This window comes from Hetaerina americana, unplaced genomic scaffold (genome assembly GCF_022747635.1).
Source record: "Hetaerina americana unplaced genomic scaffold, ioHetAmer1.1.p SCAF_4, whole genome shotgun sequence".
Lineage (NCBI taxonomy): Eukaryota > Metazoa > Arthropoda > Insecta > Odonata > Calopterygidae > Hetaerina > Hetaerina americana.
The window spans coordinates 81,647,334-81,675,028 of NW_027286985.1; the positions used below are offsets into that span (position 1 = coordinate 81,647,334).

General features: G+C 36.3%; 1 protein-coding gene across 1 annotated transcript in view; it reads left to right on the forward strand.

The window, feature by feature from the left end:
• LOC139692486 (claspin-like) overlaps nucleotides 1–27,035 on the forward strand; it is a 57,674-nt gene extending 30,639 nt beyond the window's left edge. Inside the window, exons 10-30 of the mRNA XM_071590704.1 lie at nucleotides 910–1,080; nucleotides 1,222–1,392; nucleotides 1,532–1,702; nucleotides 1,842–2,012; nucleotides 2,154–2,324; nucleotides 2,464–2,634; nucleotides 2,776–2,946; nucleotides 3,086–3,256; nucleotides 3,396–3,563; nucleotides 5,605–5,760; nucleotides 5,886–6,056; nucleotides 6,190–6,363; nucleotides 9,634–9,834; nucleotides 11,761–12,144; nucleotides 12,488–12,612; nucleotides 13,448–13,639; nucleotides 13,988–14,166; nucleotides 22,422–22,561; nucleotides 25,822–26,059; nucleotides 26,598–26,749; nucleotides 26,838–27,035. Coding sequence (XP_071446805.1) covers nucleotides 910–1,080; nucleotides 1,222–1,392; nucleotides 1,532–1,702; nucleotides 1,842–2,012; nucleotides 2,154–2,324; nucleotides 2,464–2,634; nucleotides 2,776–2,946; nucleotides 3,086–3,256; nucleotides 3,396–3,563; nucleotides 5,605–5,760; nucleotides 5,886–6,056; nucleotides 6,190–6,363; nucleotides 9,634–9,834; nucleotides 11,761–12,144; nucleotides 12,488–12,612; nucleotides 13,448–13,639; nucleotides 13,988–14,166; nucleotides 22,422–22,561; nucleotides 25,822–26,059; nucleotides 26,598–26,749; nucleotides 26,838–26,959 — 3,770 coding nt within the window. The 3' untranslated portion in view covers nucleotides 26,960–27,035. The remainder of the gene's footprint in view (nucleotides 1–909; nucleotides 1,081–1,221; nucleotides 1,393–1,531; nucleotides 1,703–1,841; nucleotides 2,013–2,153; nucleotides 2,325–2,463; nucleotides 2,635–2,775; nucleotides 2,947–3,085; nucleotides 3,257–3,395; nucleotides 3,564–5,604; nucleotides 5,761–5,885; nucleotides 6,057–6,189; nucleotides 6,364–9,633; nucleotides 9,835–11,760; nucleotides 12,145–12,487; nucleotides 12,613–13,447; nucleotides 13,640–13,987; nucleotides 14,167–22,421; nucleotides 22,562–25,821; nucleotides 26,060–26,597; nucleotides 26,750–26,837) is intronic.
• The last annotated feature ends 660 nt before the right edge of the window (nucleotides 27,036–27,695 follow it).

Here is a 27,695-nt window from a genome sequence, read left to right on the forward strand (position 1 = left end):
GGAAAAGTGGATGAAGGGGGTATTGACCGGCAGTGGGATGTTGAAGACTGTAATAGAAGGGAGAGTGTTAGGCCAACAAAGGTAGGAAACAGGATAGGGATGTTGGACGGGATGAAGGGAGGAAGGAAGTACTCAGAGATGAATAGGGGTTTCAATGCAACAATTTCAGAGAGTAAAAATCATTTGCCTTGACTGGGATTCAAACCCAGATCCCTCAATATCCGGTTGAGTGCTTTAGCCACTTGAGCTACCGAGGCGTCCTCTTAAACTCTGAAATTTTGGGGCTTTTAAAGGAACAAGATGTTGTGATGAAATACCGTACATACAATGTCACAGGCATTCATAGTCGTGCGCGACGCGCCACAGTCCACGAGATTAAAGCAAACTTTAAACACCTATTGTGTTTATACTTTGACAAATTTCAAAGAAACTGCAGGAGATGCCGCTACAGTAACTTTTAACGGAGTCATCCGCTAATGTGCATTACAATGCAACAATTTCAGAGTGTAAAAATCATTCGCCTTGACTGGGATACCGGATATTAAGGGATCTGGGTTCGGCTTAAAAGTTACTGTTGCGGCATCTCCCGCAGTTTCTTTGAAATGGAGAGGGGTCTGATGTAGAGTAGGATACTGGATTTTGTATTTTGTTAGGAATCACAAAATATTTATTTAGTACCTGTGTCCATCCAGAAACCTACCTTAACCGGTAGATTACCTAATAATAGTATATACACATACATGTATGAGGGTCGTGATAGTCCAGGGGGTAGAGCATTTGACTACTGAACGGAGGATCCCGGGCAGGGATCCTCCAGTTAGTAGTCCAATCCAGGCACACCTGAAGGTTGCACCAGAGAGATAGTTAAATGAACCTATGCTTATTTGATCATGTTAATTTATTTGGCAGATGATTTATCCAGGCAGAGTAAACTCAATATTTTGGCTTCACCGAGTAGAGATGGGAAGAAAAAAAGGAGAAGGAAAGAAGGTGATAAGAGCCCAGACCATTGTGATTCAGCGGACGTAGTTGAGGATATGTCCCAAAATGACATAATACAATCGTCATCTCATTTGATAGGTCAGTCAATTGCCTTTCTCAATGTGTCATATGTGCATGTGAACCAAATAAAATTACTTAAACCGCACACCTGATGCTTACACCTCAATGAGGTTGTTAAATGACGCTGTGCTTATTTTATCATATTTATTTATTTGGCAGATGAATTATCCAGGCAGGCTAAACTCAATATTTTGGCCTCCCCAAGCAGAGATGGGAAGAAAAAAAGGAGAAAGAAAGAAGGTGATAAGAGCCCAGACCATTGTGATTCAGCGGACGTAGTTGAGGATATGTCCCAAAATGACATAATACAATCGTCATCTCATTTGATAGGTCAGTCAATTGCCTTTCTCAATGTGTCATATGTGCATGTGAACCAAATACAATTACTTGAACCGCACACCTTATGGTTGCACCAGAGAGATAGTTATCTGACCCTATGCTTATTTTATCATGTTTATTTATTTGGCAGATGAATTATCCAGGCAGGCTAAACTCAATATTTTGGCCTCCCCAAGCAGAGATGGGAAGAAAAAAAGGAGAAGGAAAGAAGGTGATAAGAGCCCAGGGCATTGTGATTCAGCGGATGAAGTGGAGAAAATGTCCCAAAATGACATAATACAATCGTCATCTCATTTGATAGGTCAGTCAATTGCCTTTCTCAATGTGTCATATGTGCATGTGAACCAAATACAATTACTTGAACCGCACACCTTATGGTTGCACCAGAGAGATAGTTATCTGACCCTATGCTTATTTTATCATGTTTATTTATTTGGCAGATGAATTATCCAGGCAGGCTAAACTCAATATTTTGGCCTCCCCAAGCAGAGATGGGAAGAAAAAAAGGAGAAGGAAAGAAGGTGATAAGAGCCCAGACCATTGTGATTCAGCGGACGTAGTTGAGGATATGTCCCAAAATGACATAATACAATCGTCATCTCATTTGATAGGTCAGTCAATTGCCTTTCTCAATGTGTCATATGTGCATGTGAACCAAATAAAATTACTTAAACCGCACACCTGATGCTTACACCTCAATGAGGTTGTTAAATGACGCTGTGCTTATTTTATCATATTTATTTATTTGGCAGATGAATTATCCAGGCAGGCTAAACTCAATATTTTGGCCTCCCCAAGCAGAGATGGGAAGAAAAAAAGGAGAAGGAAAGAAGGTGATAAGAGCCCAGGGCATTGTGATTCAGCGGATGAAGTGGAGAAAATGTCCCAAAATGACATAATACAATCGTCATCTCATTTGATAGGTCAGTCAATTGCCTTTCTCAATGTGTCATATGTGCATGTAAACCAAATACAATTACTTGAACTGCACACCTTATGGTTGCACCAGAGAGATAGTTATCTGACCCTATGCTTATTTTATCATGTTTATTTATTTGGCAGATGAATTATCCAGGCAGGCTAAACTCAATATTTTGGCCTCCCCAAGCAGAGATGGGAAGAAAAAAAGGAGAAGGAAAGAAGGTGATAAGAGCCCAGACCATTGTGATTCAGCGGACGTAGTTGAGGATATGTCCCAAAATGACATAATACAATCATCATCTCATTTGAGAGGTCAGTCAATTGCCTTTCTCAATGTGTCATATGTGCATGTGAACCAAATAAAATTACTTAAACCGCACACCTGATGCTTACACCTCAATGAGGTTGTTAAATGACGCTGTGCTTATTTTATCATATTTATTTATTTGGCAGATGAATTATCCAGGCAGGCTAAACTCAATATTTTGGCCTCCCCAAGCAGAGATGGGAAGAAAAAAAGGAGAAGGAAAGAAGGTGATAAGAGCCCAGACCATTGTGATTCAGCGGACGTAGTTGAGGATATGTCCCAAAATGACATAATACAATCGTCATCTCATTTGATAGGTCAGTCAATTGCCTTTCTCAATGTGTCATATGTGCATGTGAACCAAATACAATTACTTGAACCGCACACCTTATGGTTGCACCAGAGAGATAGTTATCTGACCCTATGCTTATTTTATCATGTTTATTTATTTGGCAGATGAATTATCCAGGCAGGCTAAACTCAATATTTTGGCCTCCCCAAGCAGAGATGGGAAGAAAAAAAGGAGAAGGAAAGAAGGTGATAAGAGCCCAGACCATTGTGATTCAGCGGATGAAGTGGAGAAAATGTCCCAAAATGACATAATACAATCATCATCTCATTTGATAGGTCAGGAAATTGCCTTTCTCAATACTTTATATCTTCATGTGAACCAAATACAATTACTTGAACCGCACACCTTATGGTTGCACCAGAGAGATAGTTATCTGACCCTATGCTTATTTTATCATGTTTATTTATTTGGCAGATGAATTATCCAGGCAGGCTAAACTCAATATTTTGGCCTCCCCAAGCAGAGATGGGAAGAAAAAAAGAAGGAAAGAAGGTGATAAGAGCCCAGCCCATAGTGATTCAGCGGATGGAGTGGAGGAGATGTCCCAAATTGATATAATACCATCATCATCTCCTTTGATAGGTCAGACAATTGCCTTTCTCAGCGTATCATATCTTCATGTATACCAATTACAATTACCTTATTTTCCCATCGATAACACACACCTTTTGTGTAATGGCCACCCAGAACTTTATAGCTATCATTTATTTGTTTAGATGCCGTTTGCCCTGAGCTTCATAGATATCTTGAACGTGTATAGTTTCTGCGTATCTGTGTATACCTATGTATGTGTGTAAATATTTTATATATTGTTTGTAAAAATACATCTATATCCATGTACTAATAGATGGTAACAAGCAATGAATGAATGAAATCATAATTGCCTGTGGCTATATCTATTGTAGTAATACAGAAGATTAGAGGCAGGTGATTGAAATGAATTCCAAGCAACAGAAAGATCAAAAAATGAACAATATTTACAAGCCAACACAGTATGCCTTCTTATTGCTTTTTTGCTATGATTTGTAAGTCGTAACGAGATATAGGTTTGTGTGCCCTTTTATTTGCTACAATTAAAATTACCCATGCAGAAGAAAATCGTATACAGCTATGTTTAAGCTAGAATTCATCAATTTTGCGAAAGAAAAAGGAAATTGGTCGGCTACCAGGATTTATCCGTTAATAAATCTTTCATGTCAAAGTTACCTTTTAGTTGGGAAAAGTGGATGTCGTCTGGTATGAAAGACTACACAGAATCAGGAAGGATTAAAAGAGTATCTAGTGAAGAAATAAGCCGGTGCATCCTGGCAAGTTTGCAGGGTGTTAGAGTGACTTGTGTAAAAAATGGATTTGAAAAAGCTCTAGGCAATACTTCAACGCCAGTGCTAAAAGATTAAGAAGAGTTACCTTCGAAGAGTGAACTCAATTATGTGTCTGAAAGGAATAATAAATTCACTTCATTCATTTAATTGTGATTCAGGTGACAAATTTCTTGGATTCGAGTGATCTACCTATCCTATCATATATTTAACATACAGGGTTCGTCCGGAAAATAAGTGTACTGAGCTCAGGAAAAAAAATGTATTACACTTTTACATATCTTAAGCTAATATTCCTCAAAATAGGACCCTTGTGAGTCGATACACTTGTTCCAGCGGCGTTCCCATTCCTGGAACGCTCCCGCGAAGGCATAATCGGGAACCTCTCGAAGACTCGTCGTCGGGACCCTTGTAGGATACACTTGGACCCTTGTGAGACGATACACTTGTTCCAGCGGCGTTCCCATTCCTGGAACGCTCCCGCGAAGGCATAATCGGGAACCTCTCGAAGACTCGTCGTCGACCTCTTCTCTGCCCTCCACGAACATCTTGTGCCACCGAAAGATCATGTTTCTGGACATGGCTGACTCCCCGTAAGCCTGGTTAATCATACCGACAGTTTCGGTAGACGATTTCCCAAGCTTTACCGCAAATTTGATGGAATAACGCTGCTCCAAAAACTTCGGCATCGCGTTCCGTGACGTGGGTTGAGCGTGGAGGTTCGCGTTAACAGAGCTCCTCACTACACCACAGCTCAGAGCCAACTGCCTTTTTCAGCGTCGCTTTCCAACATACCCCCCTCCAATCGCAGCCCGTCAGAGCGGAGCCCAGGAGTCAGTACACTTATTTTCCAGACGAACCCTGTACATGTATATAATAGGATATAATCTCCATATAAATGAAGTACTATTTATTAGAATAAAGAAGTACTACAAATTAGATTAAATGAAGTATAGAAATTATATGTTTCTTCTTTTTCTCAGGGATTTATCAGATGAAATAACTGTAACAGTAGCAGATCTGTATAAAATAGAATACAATTGGAAAGGCATGCATCCAGGCTATTTTTTTTGCGAGACTTTTCTTTAAATTATTGTGTACATAGGGATGTAAATGTTTGGATATTTTCAATTTTCATTATATGACGTGCATCGTCATTTTTTGTGATCATCTGAACATTTTTGTTTACATTACGTATGCATTATCAATGAGAAAATATGGTACTGGAACTGCATACGTTATGGTTGCACCAGATAAAATAGTTAAATGACTCTGCTTATTCGACTTCTTTATTTATTTGGCAGATGAATTATCCGAACAGGCTGAATTCAACATTTTGAATTCCCCGAATAGAGATGGGAGGAAAGAAAGTGATGAGAGCCCTGCCCGTTATGATTCAGGGGATGGAGTTGAAGAGATGTCCCAAAATGACATAATACCATCATCGTATCCTTTGTTTGGTCAGTCAGTTGCCTTTCTCAACATAAAATATCTTCGTGTGAACCAAATTTAATAACTTGAACCCACAGACCTGTGATAGTTCATTGACCCTTTGCTTATTCGATCACATTTATATATTTGGCAGATGAATTATCCAGGCAGGCTGAATTTGACATTTTTGCGACCCCAAGTAGAGTTAGGAAGAAAAAAAGGAGGAGGAAAGAAGTTGATAAGAGTCCAGTCCGTTGTGATTCAGCGGATGGAGTTGAGGAAATTTGCCAAAATGACCTAATACCGTCATCATCTCCTTTGATAGGTCAGTCAATTGCCATTCTCAACATATGATATCTTTATGTGAACCACATACTTGAACCACACACCTGATGCTTGCACCTCAATGAGATAGTTAAATGACTTTGTTGATTTAATAACACTTATTTATATGGCAGATGAAATATCCAGAGACACGGAATTGAACTTCTTTTCAACTCCCAGGAGTAGAAGTGGGAAGAAAAAAAGGAGAAGGAAAGAAGGTGATAAGATCCCAGCCAATAGTGATGCACCAGATGGAGTTGTGGAAATGTTTGATAATGACAAAAAACTATCATCTCCTAATTTGCTAGGTTAGTCAGTGGTATTTTTCATCATATCATAATGCAAGGAATGGTAAAAAAAAAACTCCACGCCTACACATTCACAATTTATTCACTGCCATGAAGCATCATCAGGTGAGAAGTCAGTACTAGGTTGCATTGTGTATGTGTGTACATATATATTTATATATAGTGTATGTGTATATATATATATATATTGTGTATGTATGTATGTATGTATATATATATATATATATATATATATATATATATATATATATATATGGGGATCGAGATGGTGCGGGGGCTAACGTACTGGCTTCCCACCCTGAGGGCGCGGGTTCAAATCCCGGCGGTGTTGAATATTTTTCAGAGGTATCTCGATCCCTACTTGCGGTGCTTTGTGGAGGGCACTTTGAGTGAGTACGCCGTCCGTCGGATGGGACGTTAAGCCGCGGACCCCTTGGCGCCTTTCGTAAAGAGTAGGCTAATGCCGACGCCGGGTTTCTCTCCACCCTTCATCCTTTCCTGTCCTTCCCCTATGGCGCAAATGACCTTAGCTGTCGGTCGCCTCCCCTCAAAACTACTACTACTACTACTATATATATATATATATATATATATATATATATATATATATATATATATTATTCCAAAGGGGAGGAAGGTGGATTGGGAGATAAACGGAGGAGTCAAAACAACAAAATAAAATGTCCCTTGGCACATACCAATGCAACTATGTGAGGTAGGGAAGGAGGGAGGATGACAGGCAGTTACACCACTGGGGGCTGAGTGCATGCAGGAGAGTTGAGAGATTAAGCGTTGTTGTTTAGAAAGTGGAGTCCCAGCTTCCCACTAACCACAAACACAATGCTTTCAATAAAATACCTCTTCTAAAAGCATCCTTGCATTGCTACCTGTACCATTTCATGCAAGAAGTGGAATATTCACATCACCTTGTTCGATCCTCTTGTGATCAATTCAAAGATTTGTGGAAACATATGAGAGCAAAGCTCATTCTCAAAATAATAAGGCAGGGCACAATAACTAGGCCACAATTTGCTTTCATATTTTAAAGGGTTGGTAGTACCATAACTATAATTAAAATCACCAGATATGAGAAAATTCTCCTGGGGTAACTTATAAAGATAAACTTATTTAATTGTCACATAATATCATATTATTATTTGGTAGTGCAACTTTTAAGGTTGATTTTGGATGGGCAAAGACTGTTCATTACTACACTTCCCAATATAAACTCATGGTGAATTCTTCTTGGGATTTCCACCAGATTAGGCTCTGCATAGCTGGCAGAACCTAACCTGGTAAAGATCCCGAGAAGAAATCATCATGAGTATACGCCAGGAAAACATTTGAACCTTCTTCACTATATTAAACTGGTCTTCAATTGCACATGCATTCTACCTCCCTTCATTCCATCCATCAACCATATCCTTTTCCTATCCCCACATAACTTACCTAAAGTCCTCCCCTCTTTCTAAGTCTTCAGCACACTGTTGCCATTCAAAATGATCTGCATCCAGCTTTCTTGCCTCCTTTGTATTTCTCCCAACAGCCCCTCTCCTCTGACACCTTGACTTTTTTCCTTTCTGTCCATTAACCAGGGATGACAGGCACATTGAATAATGAGGTTAAGAAAAGACTGGCAAAAACTTAGACATGGGGTGTGATTTTGTACAGCTCGGTAACTTGGTCGCTAAACGAAGATGATTGGGATAGATAGGAGGCTTTTAACTTGTGGATGTGGAAAATGATGAAAAAGGTAAAGTGAACTGAAAGGAAATCAAAGGAAGAAGTACTGTCCGTGGTGGGAGAGGAAAGAGCAGTTTTGGAGAAAATCCAAAGGAAGAGGAAAGATGGATTCAGAGTATTTTCATTGGAGATAGAATGTCAAAGACTGTGATAAAGGGGAGGATGTCAGGCAAATAGGGTAGGAGTATGAAGTGGATTAACTTGGTGGTTAGAATGAATGGGAATAGAAAGTACAGAAATGTATGTCCAATTGAAGAACAGTTTATGGTTGTGTGGGGACTTAGGTTTTGTCTTGTTAGGCGAGTCTAAGAAATGTAGGTGGGTACAGTCTGTGTCAATCTGAACCTGAAATTAAATGGTGGACTACTAAATAATAATATATATTACACTCCTGTGTGTTTAATTTATACAAAATGGATATAAGCTTTCAAAATGGGAATTAAGCCTGGACTCGAGAGTGGGATCCCAATATACTTCACTTTAAGCACACCAACCCAATCCCCATTTTTCTTCCAAATCCTTATTTAAGCTAACCCATGAATTGGCATATTTTTTCACTGGTTCCTTCAAAAGCATAAATTTGAGATTTCACTGGGTAGTCCTAAAGATATCATTCCTGTAAATAGGAATGCAATCTATAACCCATATGTCATGACCATCCTTTATGAGCCTTAATATAGTTGAAATTCCCTCAATCAAGGAAGGCAGGCTACTGGCCTTCCCTACGCCACCATTCAGTTCCTTGTTCTCAAGCTTTTAAATTGAATTTCTAGAAACTAGAAAATCTAACCTCTTATATTTTCAGATGGGGCTATTCCAAGACATAATTCAATATTTGAATCTGAGAATTTTTATGAAGTAGTCAAATGGCACCCACTAGGTTACCACATTCCCATTTTCATCAGTCTTAACATGCAATTTTAGATGATTCACTATTGCAAAATGCTAAAAAAAACTGGTTTAGGGTTTATCATGAATTAATACATTTTTCTTAGACATTTGTCAAAAACATTTTTACTTATAAATTTTTAAGGTATGTCCATTCTATTGCAACTGTCTGTTTAATGAAATTATTGTTTTTTAATGCATGCAACTTAAGTAATTTAAAGGTAGCGCAGTAATTTTTATTAAATTTATAGCTCTCCAATTCATGAGTTTTTTTTTGGCGAATTCAAATTTACTTGAAGCAGGTAGAATTTACGACATCTATTGTATCATACGTTTTAATTCATGAGCACATTACCCCACCGGCCTTGGTGGTAGCAGGGTAATGCTCTCGCTTGTCAACCCAGAGGTCACGGGTCCAATTCCCATCTAGGTGAATTTTTCTCTATCTAAGGCTTGGTTGTTTGTAATTGTTTCTATTGTTATAGCATTGTTAAAATTCCAATGAAGAGGCCAAAGTGCTGTTTACGGATTAATGTGAAATAATAAATAAATTCACATATTTTGTTGTACGCAACATGTTGGTTATGAGAGATTGAAAGTGAAAGTTTCCATATTTTATTAATAATTTTTTTTCACCAGATGACATGGATAGTTATCCTATCTATGAGCCAGTCAAGAAGAAACTAATATTCACTCTTGCGGATGGTTTTTCTCAAGATATTGAAGCAGGCATTAAGGATTCCCCCTGTGCCCGTGTGAAGAAAAAAAATGTAAAAGAAGTGGATAATGAGAGCATGAGTGATCCTGATATGACTGATGAAGTAATTGCCCCATGGCAAGGTGAGAGCATATTGCCATCTCCTATTTTAGGTAGGTCAAACATCTTCTAATCTTTCAAAAGTACTTTTTTCTCTTTGTTGTTCTTCCTGATAAATCAGTTTTGGATGGTGACAGAAGGACCTCAAGTATTAGAAATTCAAAGAAACTGCCAAGGTCTTCTAATTTTTTCAGACAAAATATTTTTACTAGATAGTTGAAATTTATCCTAGTTCTGAACAATATATTCCTGTGCATATGCATGTTTTTTGCAATGTTACTCCATGATTCCATGGTTGCCAGAATGCTTCTGTAGAGCTCCCTTTTTCCTGGATGGAAAACCAGCTGGTCGATGGTCAAGGCTTTTGGGGTTCGTTTTCGCATGACTTTTGACCTTCTTTGAACTATTGCAGTCACAAATTACTATTTTTCACTTTTATAATGCTATCACTGCATGTCTCACTCTGTTGCAATGAATTTCAATGGATATTAAACCATGCGAGTGGAGAAAGCAAATGAGGATCTGCTGTTCTTGTACATTTAACAATGCCATGACATTAAGAATAGTGAAAATACTTCACTCTATAGTGATACTAAACAAACCACCATGTATCTCCACGGTGCGGTCATCAATGTCATGTATTCATGAGGAGTGCCTGTATATTTTAGCTCAATTGCACCTTTAAATCTATTCTTAGGTCCAAGAAATATATTGGGTAATCTTAGAACCTGAACAAATCTTGTAACTAGCCTATTTGGAGTGAATAAGAGAGTTGTCAGATCTCCCAAATTTCCTGGGTTTGCCCATATTTCATCTGAAGATTTCCAAATCTACTATTTCCTATATTTATGAAACTCTCTTTTGTGAAACTTCCTTTTTTGTGTTTTTCAAGTTTTTCTTAATAGGAAGAAGTAAAAATCAGCATTACATTGATAGTCATGACAAATAATCTAGTTTATTCTAGAGTTAAAATTAAACAGTAACTTTGGAAGTGTACTTACAGAAATGTTCTTACAATTGATATGTCTGTGAATGAGTGTGGTATTTATTGACTGGCTATTTGGGTAAAATCAGTAATGATATTGATCTGTTATATAATGGAAAAAGAACTGGACAAAAACTAAGCTATTACCAAAGTAAAATACTTATCATAAGTCCGTGTTCTTTCCAAAATGAGAAGGCTTGGTTTTGTCTAATAAGTAAGATAAACATAATGGCTGTAAAAATAGCTCTCTTTAAAAATTGTTTCCATTGTTCCTGGGGCAGTGAAATTGTTTACAGCATCCTTAAATTACTGATAGATGGATAGTATTTTAATATAGTGTAAGTCACTTAACAGTGACATCTAAATATTCAACGTTGATCTTTCCCCCATTTGTAATCTCCATACTTCATCTACCTGGACTAAACTAGAAAACTTCGCTCTGGTAGAAAAAATGTTTCAGCTCATCAGATGATTGTTCTTTTAATTGGTGTCGAGTGACAATGTTGGGGTAGATTTTAGTGGAAAGAAAACAAAGGAGAAAGTGACTGTTCGTTACTGTGATAGAAATTATGTGAATTCTGATCAAAAAAGAGTACCGGCCCATGAAGAATCACCCCCTTCTCCCCAGGGTTCTGGTATGTTAAAAATCACATTATTCTACCACAATTAACTCATTTTGCAACCTTAATATTGTTTAATCAAGTAAATAATACAGAAGTTGATATGTTCCTCTAACTTTGTAAGCTGTAACTCAGCCAAATTTATTATGAGGGTGGAATATTTTTTGAGAGATTTTTTTGCAATTTTTCGCACTAGTGTAGTTCATTTTCTTTCATTGTATCACATCTTTTAAATTCCTTCTAAATTTGCATATCCCTTTTGTTTATCCATATGTATATTACCTGTATTCCATTACTCAGTACCAAGTGTGTGTGTTTATTTCTTTATTTTATATCCTTCTTAGAGTCCAGTCATCATTTGGTTTCTGACGTATTTATAACCAAAAGGACGGCAAAGCAAAAAATATTCAGTTGTTCAGCTGATAAAGAAGTTGAAAGTGACACATCTATGAAAAATATCAGAGATGAAACTGAATTTAGTTCAACCAAAACTGCAGCACCCAAGGGCAGCAAATCTTTGGGTGCCTCTTCCAGCAAATGCAAGGGAAAACAAAAATCCTATTCAAGGGGTGATAGTTTGGAGCCAGCTGAATCATGCTCCCTAATCACCAGTGGATGGGAAAATGTTTTATCCAAAGAATTTACAAGTGATGATGACCTATTCAGTGAACAAACTGATAAGGATGGCCTGTCTGAGGATTCACTTAAATCAAAATCTCAACGGTCTGGTGAGAGGATTAATAGTATTTATGTGAAAATATAGTTGGTACTGTGATTTGAACTGCTCTGAGGCATGCAGTAATTATTGTTGTGTCAATTCATTTTTTCATTATCCTCTGTCTGGTGCCATTTTATATAAAAATATTCATTCTTCCATACTCAACATCTGCTCAATAAGCAATGCAAATCTCTCTTTTCAATTGTTTCCATATTTATTGTTGATATTGGTTTGTTTTAGTTCTTCATGGATTTATTAATTTTTGAATTAGTAAATCAAGAGAATAACCTTCATTTTTTTCAAAGGGAAGTGAATATGTATAATTTTGTTCGATTATTTTTGCAACTGTACAGATTCAAAGGGTTATGTTAACATTATGGAAGAGCTCCTATCAGATGAAAAGTTTTCGGAAGAATGTTATTCAAAAGTGTTGGAGATAATTGCTGAAACGGAAGGCCCATCTGCTGAATTGATGGAGGTATTCCATGCTTTTAATGATAAATTAATTTAATTCATCCATATATGTATATCATTATTATATGTACTGTATATCATTATATTTTAATAAATTACGTTAAGGATAATTTTCTAGGATTGATTTAGTGTGCCTAGAGTATATTTCCTATGATACTTTATTTATTTCTGTACCAAGAGATTCATAAGTAAATATGTTCTAGAGCATGCCCTATTAGAAAAAATACATAAACATGACTGTGCTTGATCTGAACCAAATAGATGGTATCTATTGAGGCAGTAATCATGAGAGTTGCGTAATATTTGAGGGGTTATTTGTTCTGTAAGTTGTATAAGCAGAATGTGTCATACAGGTCATCCTGGCAAGCATTACTTAGTCTGTGCAGGAAACTGTCACAAAATTAAAATAACTTTGTTGTATTCATAGGTCCTATTTGTAAAAGAAGAGTACTATTAGTTTCATCTGTTAAGTCAACATTAGGTACTATTGCATCATAACCAAATTTTGAGCAGTTTGGCGAGGGTTCTTTTTCAAATTTGGTCCATCATGTATTTAAAAAAAATATTAAGAAAAATTTTTTGATGGTTTTAGTTTCGTGCAAACCTGCTTCACCTTTCTACATAATTTTAATTCACTTCTGAACCTTTTTCATAATGCTGCACCAGGTTCTAGAACTTTGTTGTCTGGGTATCAAACCAGTTGCCAATAGCGGATTTGATTTTCTCATTGTTTTCAAGCCATTGTACACACAGCTACTGTTTAAAAAGAAATAGTAACTAGGTGCAAGGTCTGGACTGATATTCTTACTATATAATAGTGTTATTCCACTTTCTTCCAGAGATTGTCAAACCTTGTTATCAAAATTGATTGGAATGTTCATGCTACCCATCAAGTGGAATCAAAAATTGTTCGAATGCCAACAAAAGATGAAATTAGTGAACTGGAGTGTCTTTATGGTAGCATGAAGAAAGGCAGATATAATCTTTCAGAGGACAAAATTATACGTGATAATTGGAATAAATTTAGTGAGGTATGGATTTGCATGTTGAATAATATAAAACTAAGCGTTCACTTGATAATACATCCTTCCTCAATAACCTTGGCACAATATTTTTCACAATTTGAATTGATAAAATAACTGTGGACTCCAAAATACCTGCTACAGCTATTATACGACTAACATAAGATCATTGATTAAATGGTAAATGTTTTTATAAGATGCAATATTAATGAAATGTAATTTTTAAAATATTGAAATCCAGTAGTGGATATTTAATGATAATTTAATTAAAAACTTATTATTGCTTGCAATTGTGTGTGTAAAAATAGTGTGATTTATAAAATTATAGATCTTAGTTGTTCTTTCTATTCTTTACAGGAATATGAATTTGAAAATCCTCAAGATTTTTTTACCATACGTTATAAGAATTTATATTTCCTACCTCACCGGGAATTTAAAAACTTTGTACGCTACATTGGAAGAGGTTTACCTCATCGTACATTGAATAGTATATACATGAGATTTCGAAGATTGTTTGCAATAAGAGAACCTGGAAGGTAAGAACCTCCTGCATTAATGTAGGTATAATTTACTCTCTGCATTAATTACACCTCCTAATATGTTTTAATAACTTAATGCTTATCATGATTTGACAAAATCATTGCATTCTGTTTTGCTACAAAAAATTTAATTACTTTATTTCCTGTATATACTTTTATAGTTTTTTGTACTTGTTTAGTTTTGTACGCTTTTATTTACATCCAGATGATCAGCTGGTAAAAATGAATGACCAATCAGTTGAGCGTGTGACGGAATGTAAATTTCTAGGTATTTCTCTGTGTGCAAATATTTCTTGGGATACGCTTGTAAAAACCCTACACCATAAGCTCAGTTCAACTTGCTATTTATTAAGACACCTGTATGAAACTAAGAGTAACACCACTGCTCAATTTATGCTATGGGGACATTTATTCATATATAACCTATAGTATAATATTTTGGGGATCAGCAGCTATTTCTCTAACCATCTTTAAAATGCAAAAGAAAGCTATGAGAATAACAACCAGTAAGCCTTACAATGCTTCATTGAGGCCTATTTTCCATGAATTAAATTTGTTACCACTCTTGTGCATCTGCATTATGTTTTTCATTCTGCATTTAATAAATAACAGTGGCAACTATTCTCTTAATTCTGCCTATCATCATCATTAAATTTAGAGGAAGGCACAACATCCATTATGGGAATATAAGAACTTAATCGTTGAAATTAGGATACAATGAAATGGGCATCAGATTATATAACAAACTACCCAAAAGTATACTAAGGGAACTGCTGCATTCGGGCATAAATTAAAAAGATATTTACAGCATAATATATTCTACTTGTTTGAAGTATATCTCAGCAATATTTCCAACCGGTAGGTTCATACTCTCAGTTTATGGCAATGGTCATGGTCCGATTCATGTTGGTGATCAACATTTTTTCTGAATTGATATTTCATGTGCATGTTACAGCCAATGTTCATGGGTTAGTGTCAAATATTATGTAACTGTGAGCACCATTTCTTTTAAATCTCAATTGAGCCTGTCTTCGCTCTTTTTTGACGTGCCTTATATCATGTACTTACACCACCCACCTGGTACATTTGTATTGTGATCTATGGGAAAATAAAAAGTAATAGCAATAATCAAGAACAAAAAAAGAAGTAATGTGACTTATACATACATTTAGATAAATACACCATTTAGCATATATGTCATCTAAGTATAAGTGCCTGCTACAAAATCCATGGTAATAGTACACATTTTGTTTTTTTTAAGATAATCTAGCGGTTAAGGTAAGTTTTGGATAGGCGCAACTACCAAATAAATATTTTGTGAATCCTAAAAAAACACAACCCAACATCCTACTTTAAAACAAGTCCCTCTTCGTCTCTGTGTACTTCCTTCCTCCCCTCATCCTGTCCAACATCCTTATGCTATTCCTGCCCTTTCCTCATTTGCCTCACATTCTCCCCTCTATTACAGTCTTCAACATCCCATTGCCAATCCTCGCCCACCATATTTAGTGCTTCTTCGTTTGTTTTCCTTTCCATCCATTTTAGCTTCTCCATTCTTCTCCACACCCAGATTTCAAAAGCCTCCAGTCTACGTATATCCTCCTGCTTCAATGACCATGTTTTCATGCCATGCATGACTACGCTCCATATCAAAGTTTTCACAAGCCTTTTCTTAACATTATTACTCAACATCCCTGTCATCAACCCCCTCCTTGTGAAATTCTCTTTGCCTAATGCAATGCTTCTCCTTATGTCCCTACTAATTTGACTATTTTGGTCCTAAACACTTCTGAGATGTATAAATTGCTTCGCCTACTCTTTTTGCCCTTCTAATTTAATCTTAAGCTTAGCCTTTGTCTTTCTGGAAAATTGCATAACCTTTGTTTTATTTATATTGATTCTCATCCCATACCTGTCGCACTGAATTTCCAATTCACTCAGCAATACTTGCAATCCCTTGGCTGACTGATAAACTATTGCAAGATCATCTGCAAACCTAACTGATTTTACAAATTCTTCGCCGACTCTCTTTCCTACCCTCAGTTCTTCCCATGCATCTTTAATCATTTCCTACATATATACATTGAACAGTACCTAGTGCAATTCTTCTCCTTACATCCCTACCACTTTGACCACATTGGTCCAAAACACTTCCGAGATACGTAAACTGTTCTACCTGCCCTAAAGTTTCCTTTGCCTTCATACCCATCTTTATGAAGCATTTAATCACTACTTGAATGTCAGTTTTTTCTATCTTCCCAAATAATATGAGAACAGCAACAGAGAGGCATCCACACCACAGATCTCTTCCCAGAGCACTGACACGTAACATGTTTACTCATAAAGGATTACTTATTACTACGCAGGATACTCATTGCGCTAGCGCTGACATCTTGTGGTTATTCCAAGAACCTAGCAAACTCCCCTTGTATTTCAGCAATATGGGTAAGTTATACACATAAATACATTTCTAGTGGAGATGGTCCAATGTCAGTCTTAGAACAGAGTTGACTTAGCTTTGCATAGCATGGATTTTTCTTCATCCAAACCTCTGGTCCCATATAGTTTCAATCTCTGAGGTTTTACTGCATTGAGGAAATTAATACTACTGCATGAGAGGCTAAACTGTTTAAGGAATAGTTGTTGTGATGCTGAACTTGAATACTTAACTCGGAATCCCAAGTGCTCACACACTGTACAGAGTTTGAATTTCCCTCATGAAAGATTTTTTACAACACTTCAAGACCAAAATATAGGGTGACCACTCAACTCCACCGACTTGCATTCAAAAGATTCTTCTTGATGCAATTTAATAAGGAAAAAAATATGTATTGAGACTAATACTTAAAACAGCTACAGGCACCCCTATAACATCACTGGAAAATGTGACACCTTTATAAGATGAAATGATACAGCTCTCTCCAATACTTATCGAAGAATACAGAAATGGTAGTACAAGTACAATAGGTATTTCTAAGACTATCTTACCTTCATCAAGCACATCTTCACAAGTTGTGTTCTTCTTGACCTTTTTCCTTTTTCTTTCTTTCTTCTCCTCCACATTTTGAGAGTTTAATTCATTCAATTCCATGACCTTGAGTAAGTTTTGGCACCTCACATCAATTTTTTTGATCTCTGAAAATATTTTTTATAATATTAAGATTCACGCTCAAGTGTATCTATGGAAATCTACCAGTTAAGGTTGGTTTTGGGATGGACACAACTATCAAATAAATACTTTGTTTCTCCTAACAAAGCACAACCCAACATCCCACTCTACAACAAGCCCGTCTGCATCTTAGTAAACTTTCTTCCCCCTTCATCCCGTCCAATATTCCTTTCCTTTTTCTGCCCTTTCCTCTTTTGCCTAACATTCTCCACTTTATCAGTCTTTCAAACCCCACCAACAATTAATATGCTTTTTATCTTTTTTTTCGTGCCTAATGATGATTTCTCTCTACAATCCCATCTCCTCGCCCATAATACCCAAAACATCCTCATTAGTTTTTCTTTCTGTCCACTTCACCTTCTACATTGTTCTCCACAACCACATTTCATGAACCTCCAATCTACATCTAATATCCTGCTTCAGTGACCATGTTTTGGTGCTGTACACAAATACGCTCCGTGTAAAAGTCTTGAAGCATCTTTTCTTAATATCCTTACTCAACGTCCCTGTCATCAACTTACTCGTCCTTATGAAAGCCTCTTTGCCTAGTTCAATTCTTCTCCTTACGTCCTTACTACTTTGACCGTGTTGGTCCAAAACACTTCCGAGATACGTAAACTGTTCTACCTGCTCTAGTTTTTGCCCTCCTATTTCCATGTTGAGCATAGCCTTATTCTTTTTGGAAAATCGCATAACCTTTGTTTCATTTATATTGATTCTCATCCCATAGCTAACGCACTTAATTTTAAATTTGCTCAGCAATGCTTGAAACCCTTTGGCTGACTGACAAACTAAAGCTTGATCATCAGCGAACCTAACTGATTTCACGAATTCCCTTCAGATTTTCATTCCTACCTTCAGTTCTTCCCATGCCTCTTAAATCATTGGCTGCGCATATACATTGAACGGCAATGGTGATAGTGGGCAACCCTCCCTTACAACTCTTTCTGACACTGCCCATCTGGGCTCTCAGTTTACCACTCACACATGAGCAGTCTGAGTCATGTACAGGTTGCAAATTAGCCTCCTTTCTCCCAAATTTATTCCTATTTTCTGCAATGTACCTAATAGTTTTTCCCAATTCAATCGATCAAAAGCCTTTTCGAAATCTACAAAATGGACAAACATATCCTGATTCTTTTCTCTATTCCTCATGATTAGTTTTTCTCATTACTGCAACAGCATGGCACGACCCTCTCCCCTACCTTAACACAAACTGGTCATCCCCTAAGTAATCATTTGCCCTGCTCTCCATCCTATTGTTGATGATCCTTAGAACCTCTTTAGATGTGTGGGAAATTAAACTTACTGTTCTCTTATCCTCACATGATGTAGCCTTTAGTTTTTTCAGAGTAGGATCTCACAAAGTCTTCTGGCCACATTCCTTCCTCATAGGTTCTACAAATCAGTCCGAATAGACTCTTCCTCCCATGTTTTCCTAAACCTTTTAGTTGTTGCGTAGGAATGTTGTCTACCCCCATGGCCTGATTTGATTTCATCTCCCTTAATGCCCTTTCTATCTCATCTCCGAGTATGCCTGGATCTAAGCTATCTTCATCTACGTCAATTTCTCTTTCTATATCTAACCTTGTTGGCCTAAGTTCTTTACCATGCAGTTCTTCTCTATATTCCTTCCATCTGTCTTGGATGTTTTCTGTGTCAACTATTATCTTACCCGACTTATCTCTAACTGTTAATAATACAGACCTTGCCTTTTTACTTCTTTATAGTGATTTAACCTTCTCGTGTAGCGCACCAATTTCACCCTTCCTCTGCAAGCTCTCCATATCCTTGCACTGCCTCTTCCGCCATGCTTCTTTTGCTTAATTTGCTACCTGTCTCAATTTATTATCTAACTCTTTGCACTTCCTTCTGCCTAACTCTGTGTGTACATTCTTCCAAATCCTCTCATATCTCTTAAATCTCTCTCTATCTTTCTAATCATCTCATCTGTGGTCCATGGTTTTCTTGTCCTTTTCCCATTAATGGTTCCTATAATTTCTTTTGCAGCTTTCGATATCCCTTTCTTGATATATTGCCATTTTTCCTTAATAGTACGAAGCTCTTTTCCCTCATTCATGATTTACTCTACAGTGTGCTGATTCACCTTCCTTGTCAATCCAGTTAATGCTTCTACATTCTATTTTCTAACCCACTGCACTTGCCTTATCTTTTTGAAACGGACGCTACATTTCATAACAACTAAATTGTGGTCAGAGTCCGCATCCGCTCCTGGGAAGCTGTGTGAATTTATCACACTGTTCCTATATCTGTGCCTAACCATAATATAATCTAACTGATACCTTTCTGAGTCACCTGGCATTTGCCATGCATACCTATGCCTTTTGTGGTGTCCAAACCAAGTGTTGGTGATGACTGAACCCTTTCTCCTGCAGAATTCAATTGCTTTTCCCCACAGTCATTTCTCACACCTAAACCATAGTCCCCTGCCTGATCACTATCTCTTCATTTGTCTACCATTGCATTATAATCTCCCATCACTATCAAATGTTTCCCTGCAGGAACAGCCTTGATTATGTCCCCTAACTGATCATATATCCTATCGACTTCTTCCTCCTTATAATTGCAAGGTGGCATGTTCACCTGAACAGTGGCCAAGTTGGTTGTTCCTTTTATCTCTACTATTAATATTCTATCTGTTGCCTGCTCTTTGTGGACTACGCTTCATTTTACCTTTTTGTTTAATATAATGGCAACCATTCATTGGCTCTCATTCCCTCCATTGTATATTACTCTATATATCACTCCAGTTATCCCTGCTATCCTTGAGGAAGAGACCGTTTTATGTTGCATGTCCATGTGGTAGTAGAATTTTGCCTTCCTACTTTTCAAATTGCACGTTATTGGATAAATTTCTTACCGCATCCTAAGGTGCCATTATTTGTTAGATGATAGTGTACGTATTTGCATGCGTGTAGAATGGAAGGATTTTTGTATATGCCTTTCTGGGTATAGTTTTGCATGTGGTTGTGTTCCTTTTTACAATTGATAACCTAATGCCCCTTGGCCACACGACCTTGCGGCGGCTTGCAGGGTATTATGTAGATGTAGTTGTATCCTTCTATCTCATCTTGGATAGAACTAAAATATCTATATTTCCTCTCTCCATCTCTTCCGTTATATTCTCTAATTTTCCTGTCCTCAACATAGTCCTAGCATTACAAGTTCTTATTCTGACTGATTTGGTCATCTTCTTTGGTGCCTTCTGTGCTGCTGCTGTCAGTTTTTCTTCAAAAGGATTTTGTGAGATGACCACAGAAGCCTTGCCTCTCCCACTGCTTGCAATGAGATATGGTCGATTGGGCTGAGTCCTGTAGTTGCCAGGACTGATATTCTCTGTGATGTCCATAATAAAGGTCTTGGGAATAATAATTGAGGTACTTTCCCATTGCCTTCCTCAATAGTGTTTTTAATATGACACCATCACTTAATAGCCACCCCCTTAGGGTCAGATGCCTTTGCAGCCACCTCACTGAGAAGCAGACACTGCATGGACTGCCTTTGGTCTGGCTCCTAGCCATTGCCCTATCTGGCATGGGTGACCCTACCAGGAGCAATTATCATTGCTCCTGCTAGCACAGCTCTAGGGGTCATTGGGATGCACAAGCCCCTCCACCATGTCAAGGTTGTAGTCCATGGAAGGTACATTTTTCCTATGCATTGTGAAATTGAGAAAATGGACCTTTATTATAAAAGGTGGGAAAACATTGTGAAGAAAATGCTTGTTTATTTTCAAGAACACCAACTTTCATCCGGCCACCAATAATTTGTATTGTAGAGAAAGAACTTTGTTCTTTAAATTGAAATTTATTGGATTCCTTGAATTAAAAATAACCATGTAGTAATGTTATAAATTTTGGCCTGGTAAATTGTACAAGATGTATTGGAATCTGAAGAAGGTGAATCTAATGAATATCTCTGAATGATAAGGTGTTTCCATAGATTAAGTTATTCTTTACAAAGGATCACTACTATTCTGAAAAAGACGGAATACAATAAAAAAATTGGACAACCAGTAATTCCTTAGAATAGAAAATATTATCATAGTTTTGTTGTGTGCTCCTCAGTGAATCAATTGAGCTGATAATCCCAATAGAGCATGAAAATAAAACCCCTCATAGTCAACAATTTTACCATATTTATTTAGTTTCTACAATGTGACTGTATTAAAATTTCAGTGATATTCATTTTTAATTATAAGTGTTTAATGTAAAAAATTAACTCTTCAATAAGTTACTATTATTGAAATATCTAATGGAAAATCCAATATACATGTGTGTGAGAGAGAGATTCATAAATTAAACGTGTGTTGTCACTGTTACATCAACTTTCATGGACCATCAGAAAATCACAGTTATCCTGATTACACTGATTAGCTAGGGTGATAATGCATGCAAATAATAGTAAAATATGATTGTTATTTGTTTCAAAATTAATGCTTACAATTTTTTTATTGTTTCCTTAAAATCTTGCTGGAGGAAATTTGGTAGGAATGAAAATACATGAGTAAATTCAGTGTTTAGAACTTAAATAGGAAAAAATGTCTTCAGGGCATTGTGATTCGTTATTAGCTCCCTTGCATGATTGGCACGAATAACCTCAGTGTCACCGTATAAAATGCAATTAATCACTGAAAGCACTATTCATCATAAATGCAAGAAATCATCTGCTTTTTAAGATGGCCATGGGTCAATGTCTCGTAAGCTTCCTACAGCAGACTGTGGCATGAAGGTTAAGTGCATTTTCAGTGCTCTCCTCTATCTCCCCTTTGTCTTAATTGGACGAATTTGAAAAACTGGCTTCCAAGACCAAATCAACCTTAATCGGAGACCAAAACTTTGTCTGGAAAATTTTGAAACAATACCTTTTTTGTTAATAAGTAATTTACAGGCAAAATCATATTGCCTTTCAACCAATCAAGTGAGAGTGAGATACATGCTCTTGGTGAAAATTAACTTGAATTTTTTTTATGGAATTTTCAATTATTATTTAAATTTTCAAATTATTTCAAAATGCTCATCATATGTATGATTGTATTAATTGATTAAAAGCTTTATTTCAGACTGCCTGAAAAAATGAGGAAGGTATTTATGAAGCACGTTGAGCTTTATGGAAAGAAGTTCAATGGTATAAAATCAGTATTGCAAAAAAGTACTCATGACCTTTCTAGGAGTGCAGAATTAATTTCCAGTTCTTTGAAAGGTAACCTCATTAAATTTTCATTCTGAACTAACTTTTAGAAAGAGTTACTACAGTGTTGATAGGGGTCCAAAGTCTGTCAAATTCAATGAAAAATATAGCATGGTTTTAATGATTTTTCCATGAAATGCCTCAAGGTACCAATTAATTATTTATTAATGTATTTCTATTAATTATTTAAGAAAGCATCATCATATATATTGTACAGATATAGCAAAGAAATGGCAAGGGTTATTTTGAGCCATCCACCCTTCCTAATCATACTCACATTCCTTTTGTCACTACACAGAAGAAATAGTTCCATTTAAATTCCATTATTGAATATGTTATTCATTTTATCATGATATTTGGCATACAAAATCTTGCATTAGGATCATCATACAAGGGTAATCAGAAAAAAGTTCTCGAAATGGAATAGAAATAAGCAACTTATGTCGGTGAAACTTTTTTATTTTTCAATGTAGTCCTTCTGTACACTAATGCCCTTAATCCAGTGATGTCTCAATGTCTTAATCCCATTCCAAGAAACTGCAGGAGATACCGCGACAGTAACGTTTTGATGGAGTCATCCACTAACATGCATTACAATGCATATTCTTGATGGGATCTCAAAAATTAGATTCTTTCAAGCCTGCAAAATACCCATCTACTGTGGTCGTTAGTTCTTCGTTTGAAGAGAATATCTGTCCACCGAGGAAAATTTTGAGCTTGGGAAAGAGATCAGAAATCTGATGAAGCCAAATCAGGCGAATAAGGCAGCAATTCATATCTTAGTTCATGTATTTTCATGTCAACAACACGTGTGTGGGTGTGTATTGTCTTATGAAAGATTAATTTCTTCCTTGTCAAACCTAGCCTTTTTTTGTGTATCTTTTGCTGTTGTTGGTTCAGTACGAGTAGCGTAGTATTTTCCTGTGATTGTTTGACCAGTGGGAAGATACTATATCAGTGATGAATTAACAGGCTTCCTCTGCTTTGACTGCTCTTTTGTCTCTGGGGTGTAGTAGTGGACCCAAGTTTAATATGTGGTCGCAAACCGGTGCAGAAAATCTTTTTGGCTGCTCTTAAAACGGGTCAAACGTTGTTTGAAAATTTCCATTCTGATGCATTTGTGATCCTGTGTCAAGAATTGTGGCACCTGTCAAGCAGATAATTTTCTCATATCCAATTCCACTATAAAATGTGAAATGCCCATTCAGATGACATCCCTACAGCTTCATCATTTTCTTGCACTTTCAGTTGGTGATCCTCCGTGACCATTTTATGCACTTTTGCAGTAATTTCTGGGTTAGTGTCATATTTTGGCTGACCACTTCACATCATCATCTTAGCTGTCCTGATCAAACTTAAACTCATTTGTCCACTTCGTAACAGTTGAATATCAAGGAGTATAGTCCCCCAGTGTGTTCTGAAAGTCTGCATGGATTTCCTTTGCTTTCATACTTTTCTTTACAAAGTATTAAATCACTACTCGAATCTCAATTTTTTCCATCTCCACAAATCGCTGCGTGGGAACAACAACAGAAAGGTGTCTGCACTGCAGATCTCTTCTCAAAGCACTGATGCATTACTTGTTTTACTCATTAAGTACCTAGTACAATGCGGGAAACTCGTTCCACTAGCACTGAGATCTGGTGGTACTTCCAAGAGCCTTTCTAACTACCCTTTTATCATTGCTTTTATTGACGTAGAAATTCCTCTTATTGCTTAAATAAATCTGTGAATAAAGTTGCTTTCGTTAGGGTAACTGCTTTCCTTATGCAAAAGAATATGTTTATTTGCCTCTGACTTCCCTTTTTATTCTTTTTTTCTTGAGGTTATTTTACGATTGTAAAGTATAATATTTTACAAGTTAGTAAATAAACTTGTGATTTGGTAGTGTACTTTTGAAGTTCATTTAAGGTATACCTGTTACAACTCAAATTCTTTTAACCTCCAGGTACATAAGAGTATCAATTCATTTGCTTTAAATTCACATATTACTCACATTACAGTGTTTAAAGAGTGAGTGAAGCATTCACTTAAAAGCAATATCAATGAAAAGGGACAGTTTGCTGTAATACTATGATATATTCAAGATGTTACCTTAGATTCTGAAATATATTTGAGAATACATGAGGAAATATGTACTGAGAAAGGTAAGAGGTGTGTACAAAATTTATTTGTTAGGTATCAAACCTTTAATTTTGCGATTGATTCAAATTCCTTGGCTGCAACTAAGAAGCAGCACATTCTGCGCCTCTGATTATGTTCCTCGCATGTAGATTGTTATGTTTCAGTAAATTTTATCATTTATTTAATATTTATTGAAAATCATTTGTTTTGTATGAAAATAAAGATGCATTACTTTGGCATATGACTTTTATGTATTGTCTTGGCGAATAAATAAAATGAACATCTACATCTACATAATACCCCGGAAGCCACCACAAGGGAGTGTGGCGGGGGGTGTTAGGTCACCAATCATTAAAAGGAACAATACCACATGCAAAACAACAGCACATTGAAAATTGCACCCGCAGCAGCGCACACACAAATTATATAAGAACTTCCTAACTTTTCCTTCGTGATCATTTTTTTTTTTTTTAATTTGGTATTTACCAAATTGTGAAGCAGACAAGTACACGAGTTATAAATAAGTTGACCTTTACCCAAATAAGCTTATAGTAACCAATAAGATAATTCTCATCAAAAGTCTTTAAGTTAGTAATTAAGATGTGATTATGAGTAATTAATGATTTCAGGGGTAATTTTGTGGAATTTTTCCATGATGAATAATGTCGAATAAAATTTTTAAAATCCCTGTATAAATATAAATTACAAATTCAGGTGTGATGTTGTGGATTAGTTCTATTTTAACAGAGACAAATAATCTTGCAATTTCCCTCTTAATATTACGATATTACATGAAAAATTGCAATAGTTTTCATCTTTGTTATTCCAGGTTTAAAATAAACTTTAATGCATGACTATGAAGACCTGGCTTAATTCCAGGGCAACATTTTCAGTGCATTTGCCATGAGATGCATTGTTGGGACAGTAGAGTAACTTGTGAATTTAAAGCAAATGAATTGTTACTCTTCCATATCTGAGGGTGAAATAATTTGAGTTGTATGATAGGAATTAACCAAATTGTAAGCAAAGGGATTATAATGGTGCAAGTGGAGTGGCACTTGTATTTAATGGTCAGTTATCACAAAGCTGTTTCATATTGTTTGTACTCACTGACCTTATTTTATTACGATTAACTCCGTCTGTTGCAGCAAAATCGTTCAAGTCACTTGAGGAAAAAACAGAACTCTTCAAAGCCATTTTAGAGGCTACTCATTCCAAATCATATGATGAGTTAAAAGGGAAGACAATTAACTGGAAAAAAGTTGGCCATATACTGAATGTCAGGAGTGAATCATGTAGAAAATATTGGACAAGATATCTCAGTGGATATATGGCTCTGAAGAAACCTGTGCCAAAGAATGTTGTACGGGCCAAAATAATTCAAGAGTAAGTACTTTCTTTGCTTATGTCATATTTAATTTGTATGGTTTGGTTATTTCCTCATTGCCTTTTAGCCAGAAACTATTGTACATGTACCAGTCAATTCTATAGTTGTTATAAGAGCGGATGTTATTGTCATGCATCTGGGTGGGGGGCAGTTCCTTTCCATAAAATATTTGGTTTCCTTAAATATCACATAGATAGGATGAAGTGTGCCCAGAGGCATCACCCAAAATCAAATTCGAGTCCCTTGTGTGTGATCCTGTATCAAATAAAGTTGACTTTTTTGCATTTTGAATAGATTAATTGCCTGGAAAGTTAAGTTTTGGAGTAGAAGTATTAATATGGCCACACGCTGATGGTACAAATATATATTCCTCCAAAAGAGCAGTTGGAGGTTTTATATCAGCTTAAAACCATTTACGGTTTGGTATCTATGACTATAGTTGAGGATGAGTGTACCAATTGCTAACTGTACATTTTTGCCAACTCATGTTTCATCCAGTTTCTCTGTCCATTAATAATAGTGTGTTCTTGTTTTTAGGTTGGAGAAAATGAATGTTGAATGTTCCTCTGAAGTTGATTGGAATAAACTTTCTCCCAGAGTGTTCGATCTTCCATCTGTATTTTTATGTTATGCTTTCGCTGGGGACTGTCACAGGGCTCGCATAAAATATAATGGTGACTTGTGGAGAGGTATGCTATGATATCATGACATATATGAATAATGAAAATACCAATGAGACAAGTGGTCTTGATCAGCATTCCAAACCCTTTTTTCCAGGAGCCATTAAAGAACTGTCTGCCTTGCATAAAGAGAAGTCTGCCCAAGGAAAGAATAAAGTCAAAATGTACCCATGCTGTATATTTAAAAATTCCAAAATTGAATATTTAGATATTGAATAAATATTTAATAAAAGATGAAACTGACTCAGTGCTTTGATTAGCATTAAAGATTCATTTGTTGCATGTGCATTATTGATGTACTACTTGTGTATGTGTGCATATACGACCACCTCATACAGTGAGTAAATTGCATAGCAAGTCAAAGTATTTTTTTAAAATGACCTGCTTGGTGAGCCAAATTTCACGTGATGAGGAAAGGGTGACTCCCTGAATTTTTGTACCTGCTGCTTCAGTTTGTGTTTTGCAATTGTTCTGCTAAAATCTTAATGTCGTCATTGTTCACACATTTTTTCAAACTTGGGTTCAGATATAATTTGTGATTTTTTTGTGCAACCTTTGTTAAAATGTCACCTAAGGAAAAGTCACCAGAAGACAGCTATTAAAGAATAAAAATAACCATTAAAAGGAAAGTCATTGAAAAATGAGAACAATGCATGAAATTTGCTGATCCATGATGGTCATCTGGAAAGTTGCAGACCTCAACATGAAGATGGCCGTACTTTTCAACCAAAGTTGGGGAATGTGTTTGTGCAAGTTTAAAAAAATCCTAAAAATTAGAATAGTGAAGACTTAGCCATCATTTTAATGATTTACCATATGATGAGTGCATGCAGTTGATAAAATAAATGTCCTTACTCCATAGGAGAGAGGTTAATGACAACATAGTTACATAAGCTTTGTAACTATTTTGTGGACTGCCCCATCCTCTTTGAGTATATATGTCTCGATATGCCAA